The following is a 14,173-nucleotide window of genomic DNA, read 5'->3' on the forward strand; positions in this document are numbered from 1 at the left end:
ATCTGGTGCAATTAACAATTGAAGTTAAAAAGTGTAATGAGAGTATAGTTGAAAATAAGAACTCTACAAAGAAGGTGGAAGAGGATAAAAAATTTGAAGTTGTGGAATAAAAAATTAAAGAAAATGTTAAAGAACAGATGAAAAAATTAAAGCTGAAGTGACTGCAACAAAAGATCGAATAACTAAAAAAACTGACAGTTTAAAAAATTTGAGTAGAAGAAATAATATAAAAATTGTTGGACTTAAGTTGACAAAGGTCAAGACATGAAGACATTTTTGAAACGTTGGAAACCTCAATCTTTGGAGGTAACAGAATTTCAGGGAAACATTGAGATTGAAAGAGCTCATAGAGCATTACGACTAAAACCGCAACCAGATCAAAAGTCATGTCTGATACTACAAAAAAATGTGGAGAAAAGAATATTGTTAGAATCAAAAAAAATTAAGATTTAATACAATACAAACTTATGGAATGGAGAGGGATATAATGAGATTGCAACAAAAATATTATGAATTAGGTGAAAGGGCTCATAAAGTATTAACATGGCAATTAAAGGCAGACCAAGTTTCTAGAAAATAACTGCCACTAAAAATACTACTGGTCAGATTACTTATAAAACACAGGAGATAAATGATAATTTTATGAATTTTATGTCAAATGTTATCATTCAGAATCTTTGAAAGATGATAATAAAATAAGAGTATTTGAGACAAGTTAAATTGCCCGTTTTAGATGAATATGAAAAGCTAGGATTGTCAAATACTTTTTCAGAAATAGAAGTCTGAGACACTGATGTCATTACAGAATAATAGAGTGCCAGGTGAAGATGGTTTTCCACCAGAATTTTATAAAGAGTTCAAGGAGTTATTAGTATCTGTATTAATAGGGGTATTAGACCAAATGAGAAAGGTATATGACCTACCAGAATCTTTTAAAACAACATTAATAACACTAATTACAAAGAAATCAAAAGGATTATTTACAACCTTCCTCATATAGACCTATATCATTGTTGAATACAGATTATAAAATTGTATCAAAATTATTAGCTAATCAGTTAGTTGAATCTTTACTAACATTAATAAATATGGATCAAACTGGTTTTATTAAAAATAGGAGTGGCAGATAACATAGTTAAATTTTTAATTTTGATAAATATAGTGCAAAATAGAAAGATTCCAGCAGTAGTGGTTGTGTTAGATGCAGAGAAAGCATTTGATAGATTGGAATGGGTTTTTTTTTTGTTAAAACACTTAAAGCTTTTGGGATTCCAAATACCTTTGTAAATTGGATAAAACCATTGTATGATCACCCAAAAGCAAAAGTGGTTACAAATAGACAAATATCAACACCTTTTTTGTTAGAAAGGTCTTCTAGTCAAGGTTTCCCATTGTCACCTTTTTTATTTGCATTAGATATAGAGCTATTAGCAGCAATAATTAGAATTGATAAAGAAATCAAAGGATAGGTAATAAAGAACATAAAATTAGTTTGTTTGCACATGATGTTATAGTATATTTAACAAGTCCAGAAATATCGTTAAATAAGATGAATATGAGATTAAAAGAATATGGATTAGTATTGGGTTATAACGTTCATGTTGATAAAAGTGAGGTGATGCCTATAATAGATATGGATTATTCATAATGTAAAAGATTGACAAAATTTAAGTGGAAAAATTATGCAATTAGATATCTAGCAATAAAAATTAATAGAAATAATTTATTTAAGTTAAATTTTTCACCACTATTGAAAAAGATAGAAGATCTGAGAAGATGGAAAGATTTATCAATAACATCAATAGGACAGGTGAATTGTATTAAGATGAATATTTTTTCTGAGAATACAATATTTATTTCAATCATTACCCATCCATGTACCAGAATTATTTGGGGGGGGGAGGGGGTTTGAATAAAATTATATGAGAATTTAATTGGAAAGATAAAATTTCAAGAGTTGGTCTTGAAAAATTAACATGGAAATTTGATCAGGGAGGACTAAGATTACCAAATTTTAAAAATTATTGTAAAGTAGCTCAATTGGGATTATTGTCCTCTTGTTATCAAGTGGGTGAGAAAACAGCTTGGGTTCAGATTGAAAGGAATAAAATTGGAGAAACTACCCCAGAACAAATTTTGTATAACTGGAATAGTGAATTATTTAAAGGAAGTATGGAAGAACCAATTTTTAAAAATATATTGAAAATATGGAATGGGATTCATATGGAAAGAGGGATTAAAAATTATCAAGTACCTAAAATGTTTTTAAATCAAAATCAACTTATTCCTTTCACTTTGAATAATTCTTTATTGATCATTGGTACAGTAAAGGTATACAGAGGATAAAAGACTGATTTTTAGTATTTTTTTTTACTTTTGAGCAATTAAAAGATAAATATAATATACAAAATAATACATTTTTTGGATATTACCAATTAAAATCATACTTTAAAAAGAAATTAGAAACAGATTTTAAACTCCCAGAACAAAGTCAATTTGAAGGTATAATAACAGATCAAATTATAATTTGATTATAAATTATAATTATAATACAAATCAAAATTATGAAGGGAGAAAGATTTAAATATACAAATTCAAGGGAAAATATGGTCAAAATTGTGTCAAGAGAGTGTTACAAATACAGTCATTGCTAGATATCAATTGTTTCAAGATAATTTTCTTCATCAATTATACTATACTCCTCATAAATTAAATGGACTTAATTCTAATTATTTTCGATGTACCAAGGAAATAGAGACTTTTCTTTTACATTTGGTATAGTCCTGTGAAAAAGTGGAAAGATTTTGGAATGATTTGATTGTATTACTAGGACAATTTATGAAGCTAACAATACAAAAAGGTCCAAGAATATTTTTACATAAAATGTTACAAAACTGAAATTGGACAAATATCAAGAAATTTTTTTTAAATATAGCAGTAGTGACTGCAAAGAAATGTATGGCAGTCACATGGAAAACTGAGAGTGTGGTACTATTAGGCAGATGGCATATTGAAATGCAAAACCGTATACCTTTAGAAAAAATTACAAATAGTTTAAGAAATCGAGTTGAAACTTTTTATAAAATTTTGAAACTATATATAGATTTTATGAATAAAATTCCATCCACCTTCTCCACCTTACCCACTCTTCTCAATTAGAAGCTACAAAAATAATCAATGAATATTATATATGCTAATAATATTATAAATGTAGAAGTAGGTGTTCTTTTATTTTTCCTTCTTCTTTCTCTTGGGAGGGGGGAAGTTGGAGAGAAAAATTATTTTTTGTATCATTTTGTATGACTCACAATAATTACTGTATTATTGAATTATTCTTTTTTGTATTGATACAAATGATAAATAAAATTTTCAAAAAAAAGTTTTCTCATTGGGTGATATCTGTGATTCAAAGGAATCTGCCATGCCAAAGCAACATGTCAAGAAAAAGGGTACCAAGAATGCTGAGTGCTGCACTTACTGTGGTTGTTAAAATCAATTACTGTAAGTTATAATTCTAAACTGATACATTTTGCCTTTCAGACAAACGAAGCCCTTTTAAAAATACTAGATGACATGGACAAAAAGGATCATTTTGCCATTACGATATTTGATGATACTTATGAAATATGGAAGAATTCCCTAATTCAAGCAAGTCCAGAACATGTGGCTGAAGCTAAAGTGTTTGTCCAAACAATTTTGGCTGAAGGAGGTAATTAAAATGTTCATCTGTTCATTTCAAAATGAGTTAATGAGAAGATAAAATACAGCAAAATACATTTTTCTTCACAAAATTCTCCCTTTCTCTCAGTGAAAATCATATTCTCTAAGTCAGGAATGGACTAATATCACCTTCTGTGTTTTTTTTAACCTATAATCTTGTTTCCACACAAAATCAAGATTAAAAAATTGTCACATAGCTAATATTTCTTCATTCTTCCTCGAGAGCTGAGAGGTTTTAAAGATTTCATGGCTTTGCCTCCGTCACTGACTCCACCAGTTGCTTTTTGTCAATTACTGTTTACTAATGTAATAACCTTCCTTGACGAAATGGAATTTTGTACAGGTAGTCCTTGACTTCCAATCTATGTGAGTTATGGCCTCCCCACACATACAACCAAATATTTTTTTTAATGCATCTGTGCGTGCACAACATAAAGCTGTATAGGGCCATGTGTAAGTGTACTAGAAATATGGCAAACAAAAGGAAAAACATATCCCTTGCTAAGAGACCGAGGAAAACCATAACTTTGGAGGTAAAAATGAAAGCCATTAACCAGCATGACCAAGGAAGAAAGACCAATGATATTGCATGCAGTCTACAGTTGTCTCATCCCACCATGTTGATGATTTTAAAGGACGCGGAGGGAATAAGCAAGGCTGTAAGTGGATCTGTAAATTTGAAGAGCACAATTTTAACTAACCAATGGTGAGGCGCATTCACAAGATGGAGAAGTTGTTAATGGTGTGGTTGGAACACCTGATTCAGAAATGCATGCCACTGAATTTAAGGACAATTCAGGAGATGGCTATGTCTTTTGAGACATTGAAGGAGCAAGTGGGAGAGAAATACATTGGGATCTTCACTGCAAGTAATGGCTGGTTTAGTAGATTTAAAAGCAGGTACAGCTTGCACAACATACGAGTCTCTGGTGAAGCAGTAAGTGCCGATGGAGAAGATACCAAAAAGTTCATTGAAAATCTGGATGAATTAATCTGTGATGGCGGTTATCAACCAAAGCACATTTTCAATTATATATTTCTACTCCCGAATGTAAAATGTTAAAAGTGATATTTCTCTGTGTTATAGCAACAAATATAAATGATCCCATGCTGGAAGCAGTGAAACTTCTGGACAGGTCCCATCAAGAAAAGCAATTGCCTGAAAGAAGCGTCTCCATGATTATTTTATTAACCGATGGGGATCCAAATACAGGTTAGTATAATAAATGCCTTCTACTTTTCCTTTGCATAGGTACAAACCTATGAACAAACAACCAAACTGAACAAGGATTGAAATGGGCGATATCACGGATAAGAGGATGCTTTACTCGGACATTCTTTAAATCTATTACGAAATAAATCGTAAAATGGGAATAAAATCTCTTTTGTTCTTCTGAGAAATTGGAAGACTAGATTCATGGTTACATTAAGCACTTTCCAGGATACATTAGTATTAGTCATTTCCTGAAGTAGTTTGTATGCTATTATTTTGAAATTAATTCCAATTCCCCTGATTCTCTTTGTCCAGTGTATAGGATGTCCCAAATGATAAGATCTAGTTATTTCACATAAAAAGAAGTGTTAAAAAAAGGAGCTTTTCACACATCTTAGCAGCTGACCAATCAAGTGGCTGAGCAAGTTAGCTACACAGGAGCAGGAGCAAATAAACATAAAGCAGGCACACAGTGGAGTGGCCATTGTGGCGATGGCATGTGTGTGAGTGGCTCAGTGTAGGAGTGGGAATTTGAAGCTTTGGTTTGCGAGTCTTAGCTGAGCAGAGGCTGAGGAGAATGTGCACAGAGGCTGAGGAGAATGTGCAGGAGTGAGGCAAAGTAAGGACAGGTTTTTCAAACTTTTATTTCAATTTCCTAGATAGTGGGAATTTCAGCCAGGGCAGAGCCATGCTCCTCTTGCAGAATATGGGGAGGGATTGAAGCCAGCAGCATCCCTGACAACTTCATCTGCAAGAAGTGCATCCAGTGCAGCTTCTTACAAACCAAGTTAAGGAAATGGAGAGACTGGGTGCAGACCAGTTGAGAGGGAGGTTTGAAAAGGTAAGGAACACTTGCGTTACTTCTTTTTGAGTTGGAGTCAGGAGACTGCAATTGAGTTAATTGATTAGGACTAAGGAGCAATTAAGATAATAGTTAAGGACATATAAAAAGAGGGACAGCTGTTAAAGCAGCCAATGCTGGATGATCAGAGAAGGACATTGTGGTTTTGTCTCTAGGAGCTTCACTGAGTAGTGGTTGAGGAGGAGTTTGCTCCCAGTAAGGTAACAGTGGTAAGTTTCTTAGTTAAGTTAGTTAATTCACTGAGGAATTAGGCAATGGAGGCAGTTGTAAGGGCAGTCCAGTTTCTGACTGCAAGATGTGGGAAGTCAGGGACAATACATTTGTTGTTGATGACTACACCTGCAAAAGATGTTCCCAGCTGAAGTTCCTGATAAACTGAGTTAGGGAACTGGAGCTGCAGCTGGATGAACTTCAGATCAATCAGGAGGCAGAGGCAGTGATGGAGAGGAGTTTTATGGAAGCAGTCATCCCTAAGGGACAGGAGGCAGGCAGCTGGGTGACTGTCAGGGAAGGTAAGGGGAAGAGGTGGAAGGAGCAGGGTACCCCTGTAGCTGTTCCTATGAATAATAGGTGTACTGTTTTGGATACTGTTGGTGGTGATGACCTACTGGGAACAAATTGTAGTGGTCATGTCTCTGGTACTGAGACTGGGCCCTCAGCTCAGAAGGGAAAGAGAGAGGAGAGCAGTGCAGTAATGATAGGTGATTTGAGAGTTGGGGGCAGCTAGGAGGTTCTGTGGGAGAGATTGAGTATCTCAGATGGTCTGTTGCCTCCCTGGTGCCCGGGTCTGAGATATCTCAGATTGAGTTCTCCCAATTTGAAGGAGGGAGGGTGAACAGCCAGATATTGTGGTCCATGTAGGGACCAATGTTGAGTGTAGAAAGGGTGAGAAGGTCCTGCTAGGAGAGTTTAAGGAGTTTGGTGCAAAGCTGAAGCACAGGGCCTCCAGGGTGGTAATCTCAGGACTGCTATGTGTACGATGTGCTAGTGAGGCTAGAAATGGGAATGTAATGTAGCTAAAGAGTTGATGCAGGAGGAGGGTGTCATGTTTCTGGATAATTGAACTCTATTCCAGGGAAGGTTGGACATGTTCTGACAGGACGGTTTGCACCTGAACTGGAGGAGGACTAGCATCCTTGCAGTTAGGTGAGCTGGTCTTGGGGGGGTGGGGGGGTGGGGGGAAACTGGAGTGATAGAGCAGATAGTGAGTTGGAAGACTGCATAAAAAGAAAGAAATCAGAGGTTTATACATGATAAAAATGATCTCAGATGTATCTATTTCAATACGAGGAGTATTGTCGGTAAGACTGATGAGCTTAGGTGTGGATTTGCATGAGGGATTATGACATTATTGCTATTAGTGAGGGTTGAAGGAGGGGCAGGACTGACAGCTCAATGTTCTGGGGTTCCAATGTTTCAGACATGGTAGAGGGGGAGGAGTGGCATTGCTAATCAGGGAAAATATCATGGCTGTGCTTAGACAGGATGCAATCGGAGACTTGTGGAGCACAAACACACTTTTAATAGCTTACAATCAATGGCCAGTATATACAATAGTCCTCAGGTGAATCTGTGGTAAGGCAGGAAAACCAGGGTTTATATTGGGGTCGGTGAGGGTGGAGCCAAGGGAGAAGCCAGCCATCAGAACTACACACTGTCAGTGAATTCCTGTTCACTGCACAGGACAGCACTGTGGACTCACCTAAAGAGGCCATAATATGTGGAGCTAAGTAACAAGAAAGATGTGAGCACACTAATGGGCTTGTATTATAGACCGCCTAATAGTCTGAGAGAATTGGAGGTGCAAATCTGTCGGGAGATAGCAGACCACTATAAGAAGCAGAAAGTTGTGGTGGTAGGAGATTTTAATTTTGCGCATATTGAATGGGACTCCCATAATGTAAAAGGACTGGATGGTTTGGAGTTCGTCAAATGAGTACAAGAAAGTTTTCTAAATCAATATATAGAGGTACCAACAAGAGAGGATGCAATATTTGATCTCTTATTAGGGAACCAGGCAGGTCATGTGGCCTGTATAGGTCTGTATAGTCTGTATAGGTGAGCATTTTGGGTCCAGTGACCATAATGTCATTAGTTTCAAGTTACTTATGGATAAGGATAGGTCTGGTCTTTGAGTTGAGTTTATAAATTGGAGAAAGGCCAATTTTGTAGAAATGAGGAAGGATCTCAGAAGCGTCAAATGGAATAAGCTGTTTTCTGGCAAGGATGTGTTCAGCAAGTGAAAGGCCTTCAAAAACAAGATCTTGAGGGTGCAGAATTTGCATGTTCCTGTAAGGATTAAGGACAAAATTAACAGGCATAGGGAACCTTGCTTCTTCAAGGGATATTGGTGATATGATTAAGAAAAAGAGAAGTGTATAACCAGTATAGGCAACAAGGAGCAAATGAGGTACTTGCAGAGTATAGAAAATGTAAGAGAATACTAAAGAAGGTCATTGAGAAGGCATGAGGGTGCTTTGACAGATAATGTGAAGGGAAATCTTTAGGGATTCTACAGTATATTAAGAGTAAGAGGATAATGGGACAAAACTGGTCCCCTAGAAAATCAGTGTGGTCAACTATATGTGGAGCCTCATGAAATGGGGGAGATCTTAAAAAGTTTTTTTGCATCAGTATGTATTCAGGAAACTGGCATAGTGCATACAGATGGAATGCAAACCAACAGAAGTGTCATGAAACATGGTGGTGGTGGTTGTGGTTAGACTAGACAAATCCCCTGGGCTGGATATGATATTCCCTCAGACCTTGAGGGAGGAAAGTACTGAAATTGCAGGGGCCCTGGTGGATATATTCAAAATTACCTTAGCCACTGGAGAGGTGCTGGAGGGTTGGAGAGTGGCTCATGTTGCCCTGCTGCTGAAGAAAGACTCCAAAAGTAAATGAGGTAACAATAGGCCAGTGAGACTGATGTATCAGTACTAGGTAAATTATTGGAAGGAGTTCTGAGAGATAGGATATATAGGTATTTGGGCAGCCATAGGCTGATCAAGGCCAGACAACATGGCTTTGTGTGCGGTAGGTCATGTTTAACAAATCTTGTAGAGTTTTTCGAGTAAGTTACCAAGAAGGTAGATGAAGGCATCACTGTGGATATTGATGATGTGGACTTCAGTAAGGCCTTTGATGAGGTCCCACATGGGAGGTTAATTCAGAAGGGTAAGGCACTACGTATACATAGAAAAGTTGTAAACTAGATTTGAAATTGGCTGTCTTGGAGAAAACAGAGGATGGTAGTGGATGGTTGCTTCTCATACTGGAGGCCTGTGATTGAGTGCTGTGCCTCAGGAAACTGTGTTGAGACCATGGTTTGTTGTCTATATCAATGATCTGGATGATAACATGGTAAATCGGATCAGCCAGTTTGGTGATGACACAAATATGGAGGTGTAGTGGATAATGAGGAAGATTTTCAAAGCTTGCAGAGGGATCTGGACCAACTGGAAGAATGGGCCAGTAAATGGCAGATGGAGTTTAATGCAGACAAGTGTGAGGTATTCCATTTTGGAAGAGCAAATCACAGAAAGACATACACTGTAAATGGTAGGGCACTGAAGAGTGCGGAGTAGCAAAGAGACCTGGGGATACAGGTACATTCTTCCCTGAAGGTGCTGTCACAGGTGGACAGGGTATAAAGAAAGGCTTTGGCATCTTGGCCTTTATAAATAAAAGGATTAAGTATAGGAGTTGGGATGTTATGTTGAAGTTATACAAGACATTAGTGTGGCCAAATTTGGAATATTGTGTGCAGTTCTGGTCACCTAGCTACAAGAAGGATAGCAATAAGATTGCTAGGATGTTGCCAGGTCTTCAAGAGTTGAGTTACAGGGAAAGATTAAACAGGTTAGGACTTTATTCCTTGGAATGAAGAAAAATAAGGGGAGATTTGATAGAGGCTTACAAAATTATGAGGGGTATAGACAGTAAATGTGAGTAGGCTCCACTGAGATTAGGAGAGATAAATATAAGAGGACATGGTTTTAGGGTGAAAGGGGAAAGGTTTAGAAGGAACATTAGGGGGAATTTCTTCACTCAGTGCTGGGAGTTTGGAATGAGCTGCCATCTAATGTGGTGGGTGTAGACTCTATCTTGAGTTTTAAGAATAAATTGGATAGACACATGGATGGGAGAGGCCCGAAGGGTTATGGAATGGGAGGTTATTGGGACTAGCTGAACAGAGGTTGGTGCAGACTGGAGGGGCCGAGTGGCCTGTTTTTCTGTGCTGTAGTGTTCTATGACAGGGCATACATGAAATTGTGTCAAAGCTGGCAGGAAGATGGTGATGGTGCAATTTTGTCTCTTCATATACAACGACCCTGATTTTTAAGGTCGCATTTTAAAGTTTCATGGATTGTCTTGTACAATAGCATATACAGTAGCCTTCTGGCAAGGCAAACTTTTGAGAGTACAGAATTTGTACATTCCTGTCAAGATTAAAGGCCACATTAACAGGCACAGGGAACCTGCGTTTGTGAATATTGGGGATCTGGTTAAGAAGAAGAGAGAAGTGTATAGCATCTATAGGCAACAAGGAGCAAAGAAGATATTTCTGGAGTATAAAACATACAAGAAAAAAGTCTTAAGGAAGAAATCAGGAAGGCTAAAAGAAGACATGAGGTTGCTTTGGCAGACAATGGGAAGGAACATTCGAAGGGTTTCTACAGGTATATTAAGACCAAAAGGATAGTAACTGACAAAATTGTTTCCCTTGAAGATCAGAGTGGTTAGCTTTGTATGGAGTTGGAAGAGATGGGAGAGATCTTGAATCTGAGATTCTTGTATCAGTATTTAGTCAGGAAACTGGCATTACATTTAGGTAAGTAAGGAAATCTGGCTGTGAGGTCATGGAACCTACACATATTTAAAAATTAGGAGGAGTTTGCTGTCTGAAAGCAAATAAGGGTGGATAAATTCCCAGGGCCTGACAAGATGCTCATTTAGACCTTGAGGGATGCTAACATAGAAATGAAAGGGCTAAGCAGAAATATTTAAAATGTCCTTAGCAACAGTGAGGTGCTGGAAGTTTGGAGGGTAGCTTATGTTGTTCTGTGGCCTTTTTTTTTAAAAAAAGGCTCCAAAAGTAACCCAGGTAATGTTGAGCTGGTGAGCCTGACATCAGTAGTAGGTAAATTATGGGAAGGAATTCTAAGAGATCAGATATACAAGTATTTGGATAGCCAGGGATTGATTACAGATTGTCAACATGGCTTTGTGTATGGTAGGTCATGTTTAACCAATCTGATAGTTTTTTGAGGAGGTTACTGGGAAAGTTAAAAGAAAGGCTGTGGATGTTGTCTACATGGATTTTATTAAGTCCTTTGACAAGGTCCCACAAGTGAGGTTAGTTATGGTGAAGTCACGAACTGGATTTGACAATGCCTGGATGGGAGAAGCCAGAGAGGAGTGCTGGATGATTGCTTCTCAGACTGCAGGCCTATGACAAGTGATGTATGTCAGGGATTGGTGCTGGCACCATTTTTATTTGTCATCTATATCAATGATCTGGATGATAGTGTAGTAAATTGGATCAACAAGTTTGCAAATGACAAAGATTGGAGGCATTGTGGACAGCAAGGAAGACTTTCAAAGCTTTCAGAGGGATTTGGACCATATGGGGGGAAAAAAAAGTCAGATAGAATTTAATGCAGGCACGTGTGAAGTGTTGCATTTTGGAAGGACAAACCAGGAAATGACCAACACAATAAATAGTAGGGCACTGAGGAGTGTGGTGGAACAGAGAGATCTAGGAATACAGACACATAATTCCCTGAAAGTGGTGTCAAAGTTAGAGAGGGGTTGTAAAGAGAGCTTTTGGCATGCTGGCCTTCATAAATCAAAGTATTACGTATAGGAGTTGCGATGTTATGGTAACGTTGTATAAGACATTGGTGAGGCCAAATGTGAAGTATTGTGTGCAGTTTTGGTCATCTAACTACAGGAAAGATATCAATAGTATTGAAAGAGGGCATAGAAAATTTCCTTGGATATTGCCAGAACTTAAGGAACTGAGTTATAGGGAAAGGCTAAACAGGTTAGGACTTTATTCCCTGGAGTGTTGAAGAATGAGGGGAGATTTGATAGAGGTATGCACAATTATAAGGGTATAGACAGAGTAAATGCAAGTAGGCTTTTTCCACTGAAGGTAGGTGAAATTAAAAACCAGAAGAGTAAGGGTAAGAGTTAAGGGTAAAAGGGGAAAAGTTTAGAAGGAACATTAGGGGGAACCACACAGAAAATAGTGGGAGTATAGTGTGAGCGGTCAGCTGAAGTGGTGAATGCAAGTTTAATTTTATCATTTAAGAAAATATTTAGACGTGTACATGGATTGGAGAGGTATGGAGGGCTGTGGGACTAGGCAGACTAATAGTTAAGCACAGTCTGTAATGTTCTATACTTCTGTGATACTTATTACAAACTAATAAAATCTTATTAGTACTATCAAAGGAACAGTAATGGAAAATTTGCCAGACAATGGTAAATTCAAAATAATAGTTTTTAATTAAACTATTAATAACATAACATTTCTTACTTATCTCTAAACTTAACTCTTTAAGTTTGACCGTGTGACCAGCCATAACTATCTTTAAACCTCACTTTGTGCAAATATGTGTGATTAAGTTTAAACTATTACAGTTTAAGCTTAATTCTGAAAAAGTAAATTTTAAAGTCCAGTTTCAACTATCTTGTGGAACTTTCAGGATCCTTTTAAATCACAGTTCAGAAGTAATTATGAAGCACTTTTAAACATTATATCTTCATATCTCTTTAAACTCCCATCCCTTGATGAGCTCCCTTTGAGCGATATTCTTCACATGAGAGTTCTCTCTTATTTGGAGATATTGGAATCTGTGTTCCATTTGATAAATATCCCCTCTATCTTGGAGATAGCCAGAAGCTGTATTACTTATTTAAAAGCTAATTAAATTGTGTATCTCCAATAATAAGGATAATAAAATACAGAACAGCATCTCCCTTTCTTTCAAGAGATTACTGCCCTAGTCCTGTCTTTCCAGGATGTCAAGTGTTCATTCAGTCTTCTTCTGATTCAAAAATGTCTCTCTGCCTTCAGTATATAGTTCTCTGACATCATGTGGCTTGACATCACCATAGTTTTAGTTTAATTTCTACAAAACCTCTTGCCTTTTCCAAACCACTTGCATCCATAAAAACATCTTACCTCATCTTAGTCCAAGAGGCTTAAGTGATTTGGTTCTGGAAAGTCTAATGACCACAAGAAAAAAAAACCTGTTTTGTTTAAACAGATGGCTCCATCTGCAGTTCTTCATGATTACTTGAATACTTCTTTTTTTAATAGAGCAAACACTCCATTGTTCTTGAATCAATTAAAATCCACTTCAGTTCCATTAGTCTGTCTTTCTAAGACGCATTGACTCTGAAAATGACACTCTTTCTGAGTTCAGTGATGTATCTGGAAATGTGCTTTGTCCTGTGTGTGACCGTGTGACCAGCCATAACTAAGTTTGGCATTTTTATATGAAATATACCTTTAACATTAACCTAAATATAATTTTAACAGAGATCCATTACATAAAGATATGAATTATGAACAGAAAGATTGCTCAGACCTCCAGATCTGCTGCATCTTTTACTTGTATCATGGATGATCTGATTGTAACTTCAACTTTATAATTCCTATTGACTCACAACAACTTTACCCTTGCTTGCCAAGTATCTATCTACCTTTACTTTAAAAATGCTCAACTGTTCTCCATCCACCATCCTTTCAGATAAGTGGACACAAATTTTTTTCTCTCTTAAAAGGGTGACTGCTTTGTATTAAACACTCCCCCCCCACCCCCAGCTGTAGGTTCTCCTACAATAGAAAGCATTCTCCCTTGTTCACCCTTCAAATCTTGTATATTTTAATCAAATCACCTTTCACTCTTCTAAACTCCATTGAATAGCATTGCCACTTCTTTCCTCATAAGCTAACATATCACTGCTAACTGTCCAGTAAAACAATTCCAAACGCCTTTCAATGCATTTATTTCCTCCTTTTTAAAAAAAAAGATGTAACAGCCCACCACTGCTCCATGCGGTGAGTGCACGCTCCATGCAGTGAGCGCAACCAAAGGCCAGCAGCTGGCGCAGCAGCACTGACCCCAACAAGCGAACTGACGGGTGAACGGCAAGAGCAACTTAAAGGCTAGCAACCCTAAAATAGTGCTGGCCTTGCTCCACAGCCAACAGATAGGGACAGCACATGGGGAAGAAGGGCATTGTTATGCAGGAAAGTACACGCGAGTGGGAAATCCGCTTTTGTTATGCATGTTGTGATGTCAGCCAAGGGGGGACCACGGCTGGACCAGTGCAAGTATAAAAGTTGGGCCTGAGCCCTA

The 14,173-nt window shown here is 37.3% G+C and overlaps 1 protein-coding gene across 6 annotated transcripts in view; it reads left to right on the forward strand.

The window, feature by feature from the left end:
• The window catches only part of LOC138763295 (inter-alpha-trypsin inhibitor heavy chain H3-like), a 132,540-nt gene that overhangs the window by 24,941 nt on the left and 93,426 nt on the right, over positions 1-14,173 (forward strand). For all 6 annotated transcript variants that reach the window (XM_069937183.1, XM_069937187.1, XM_069937181.1 and 3 more), the window contains exons 10-11: positions 3,541-3,709; positions 4,808-4,933. In XM_069937183.1, the coding sequence (XP_069793284.1) occupies positions 3,541-3,709; positions 4,808-4,933 (295 nt within the window). The remainder of the gene's footprint in view (positions 1-3,540; positions 3,710-4,807; positions 4,934-14,173) is intronic.

Source organism: Narcine bancroftii, chromosome 5 (assembly GCF_036971445.1).
Source record: "Narcine bancroftii isolate sNarBan1 chromosome 5, sNarBan1.hap1, whole genome shotgun sequence".
NCBI classification, from domain to species: Eukaryota; Metazoa; Chordata; class Chondrichthyes; order Torpediniformes; family Narcinidae; genus Narcine; species Narcine bancroftii.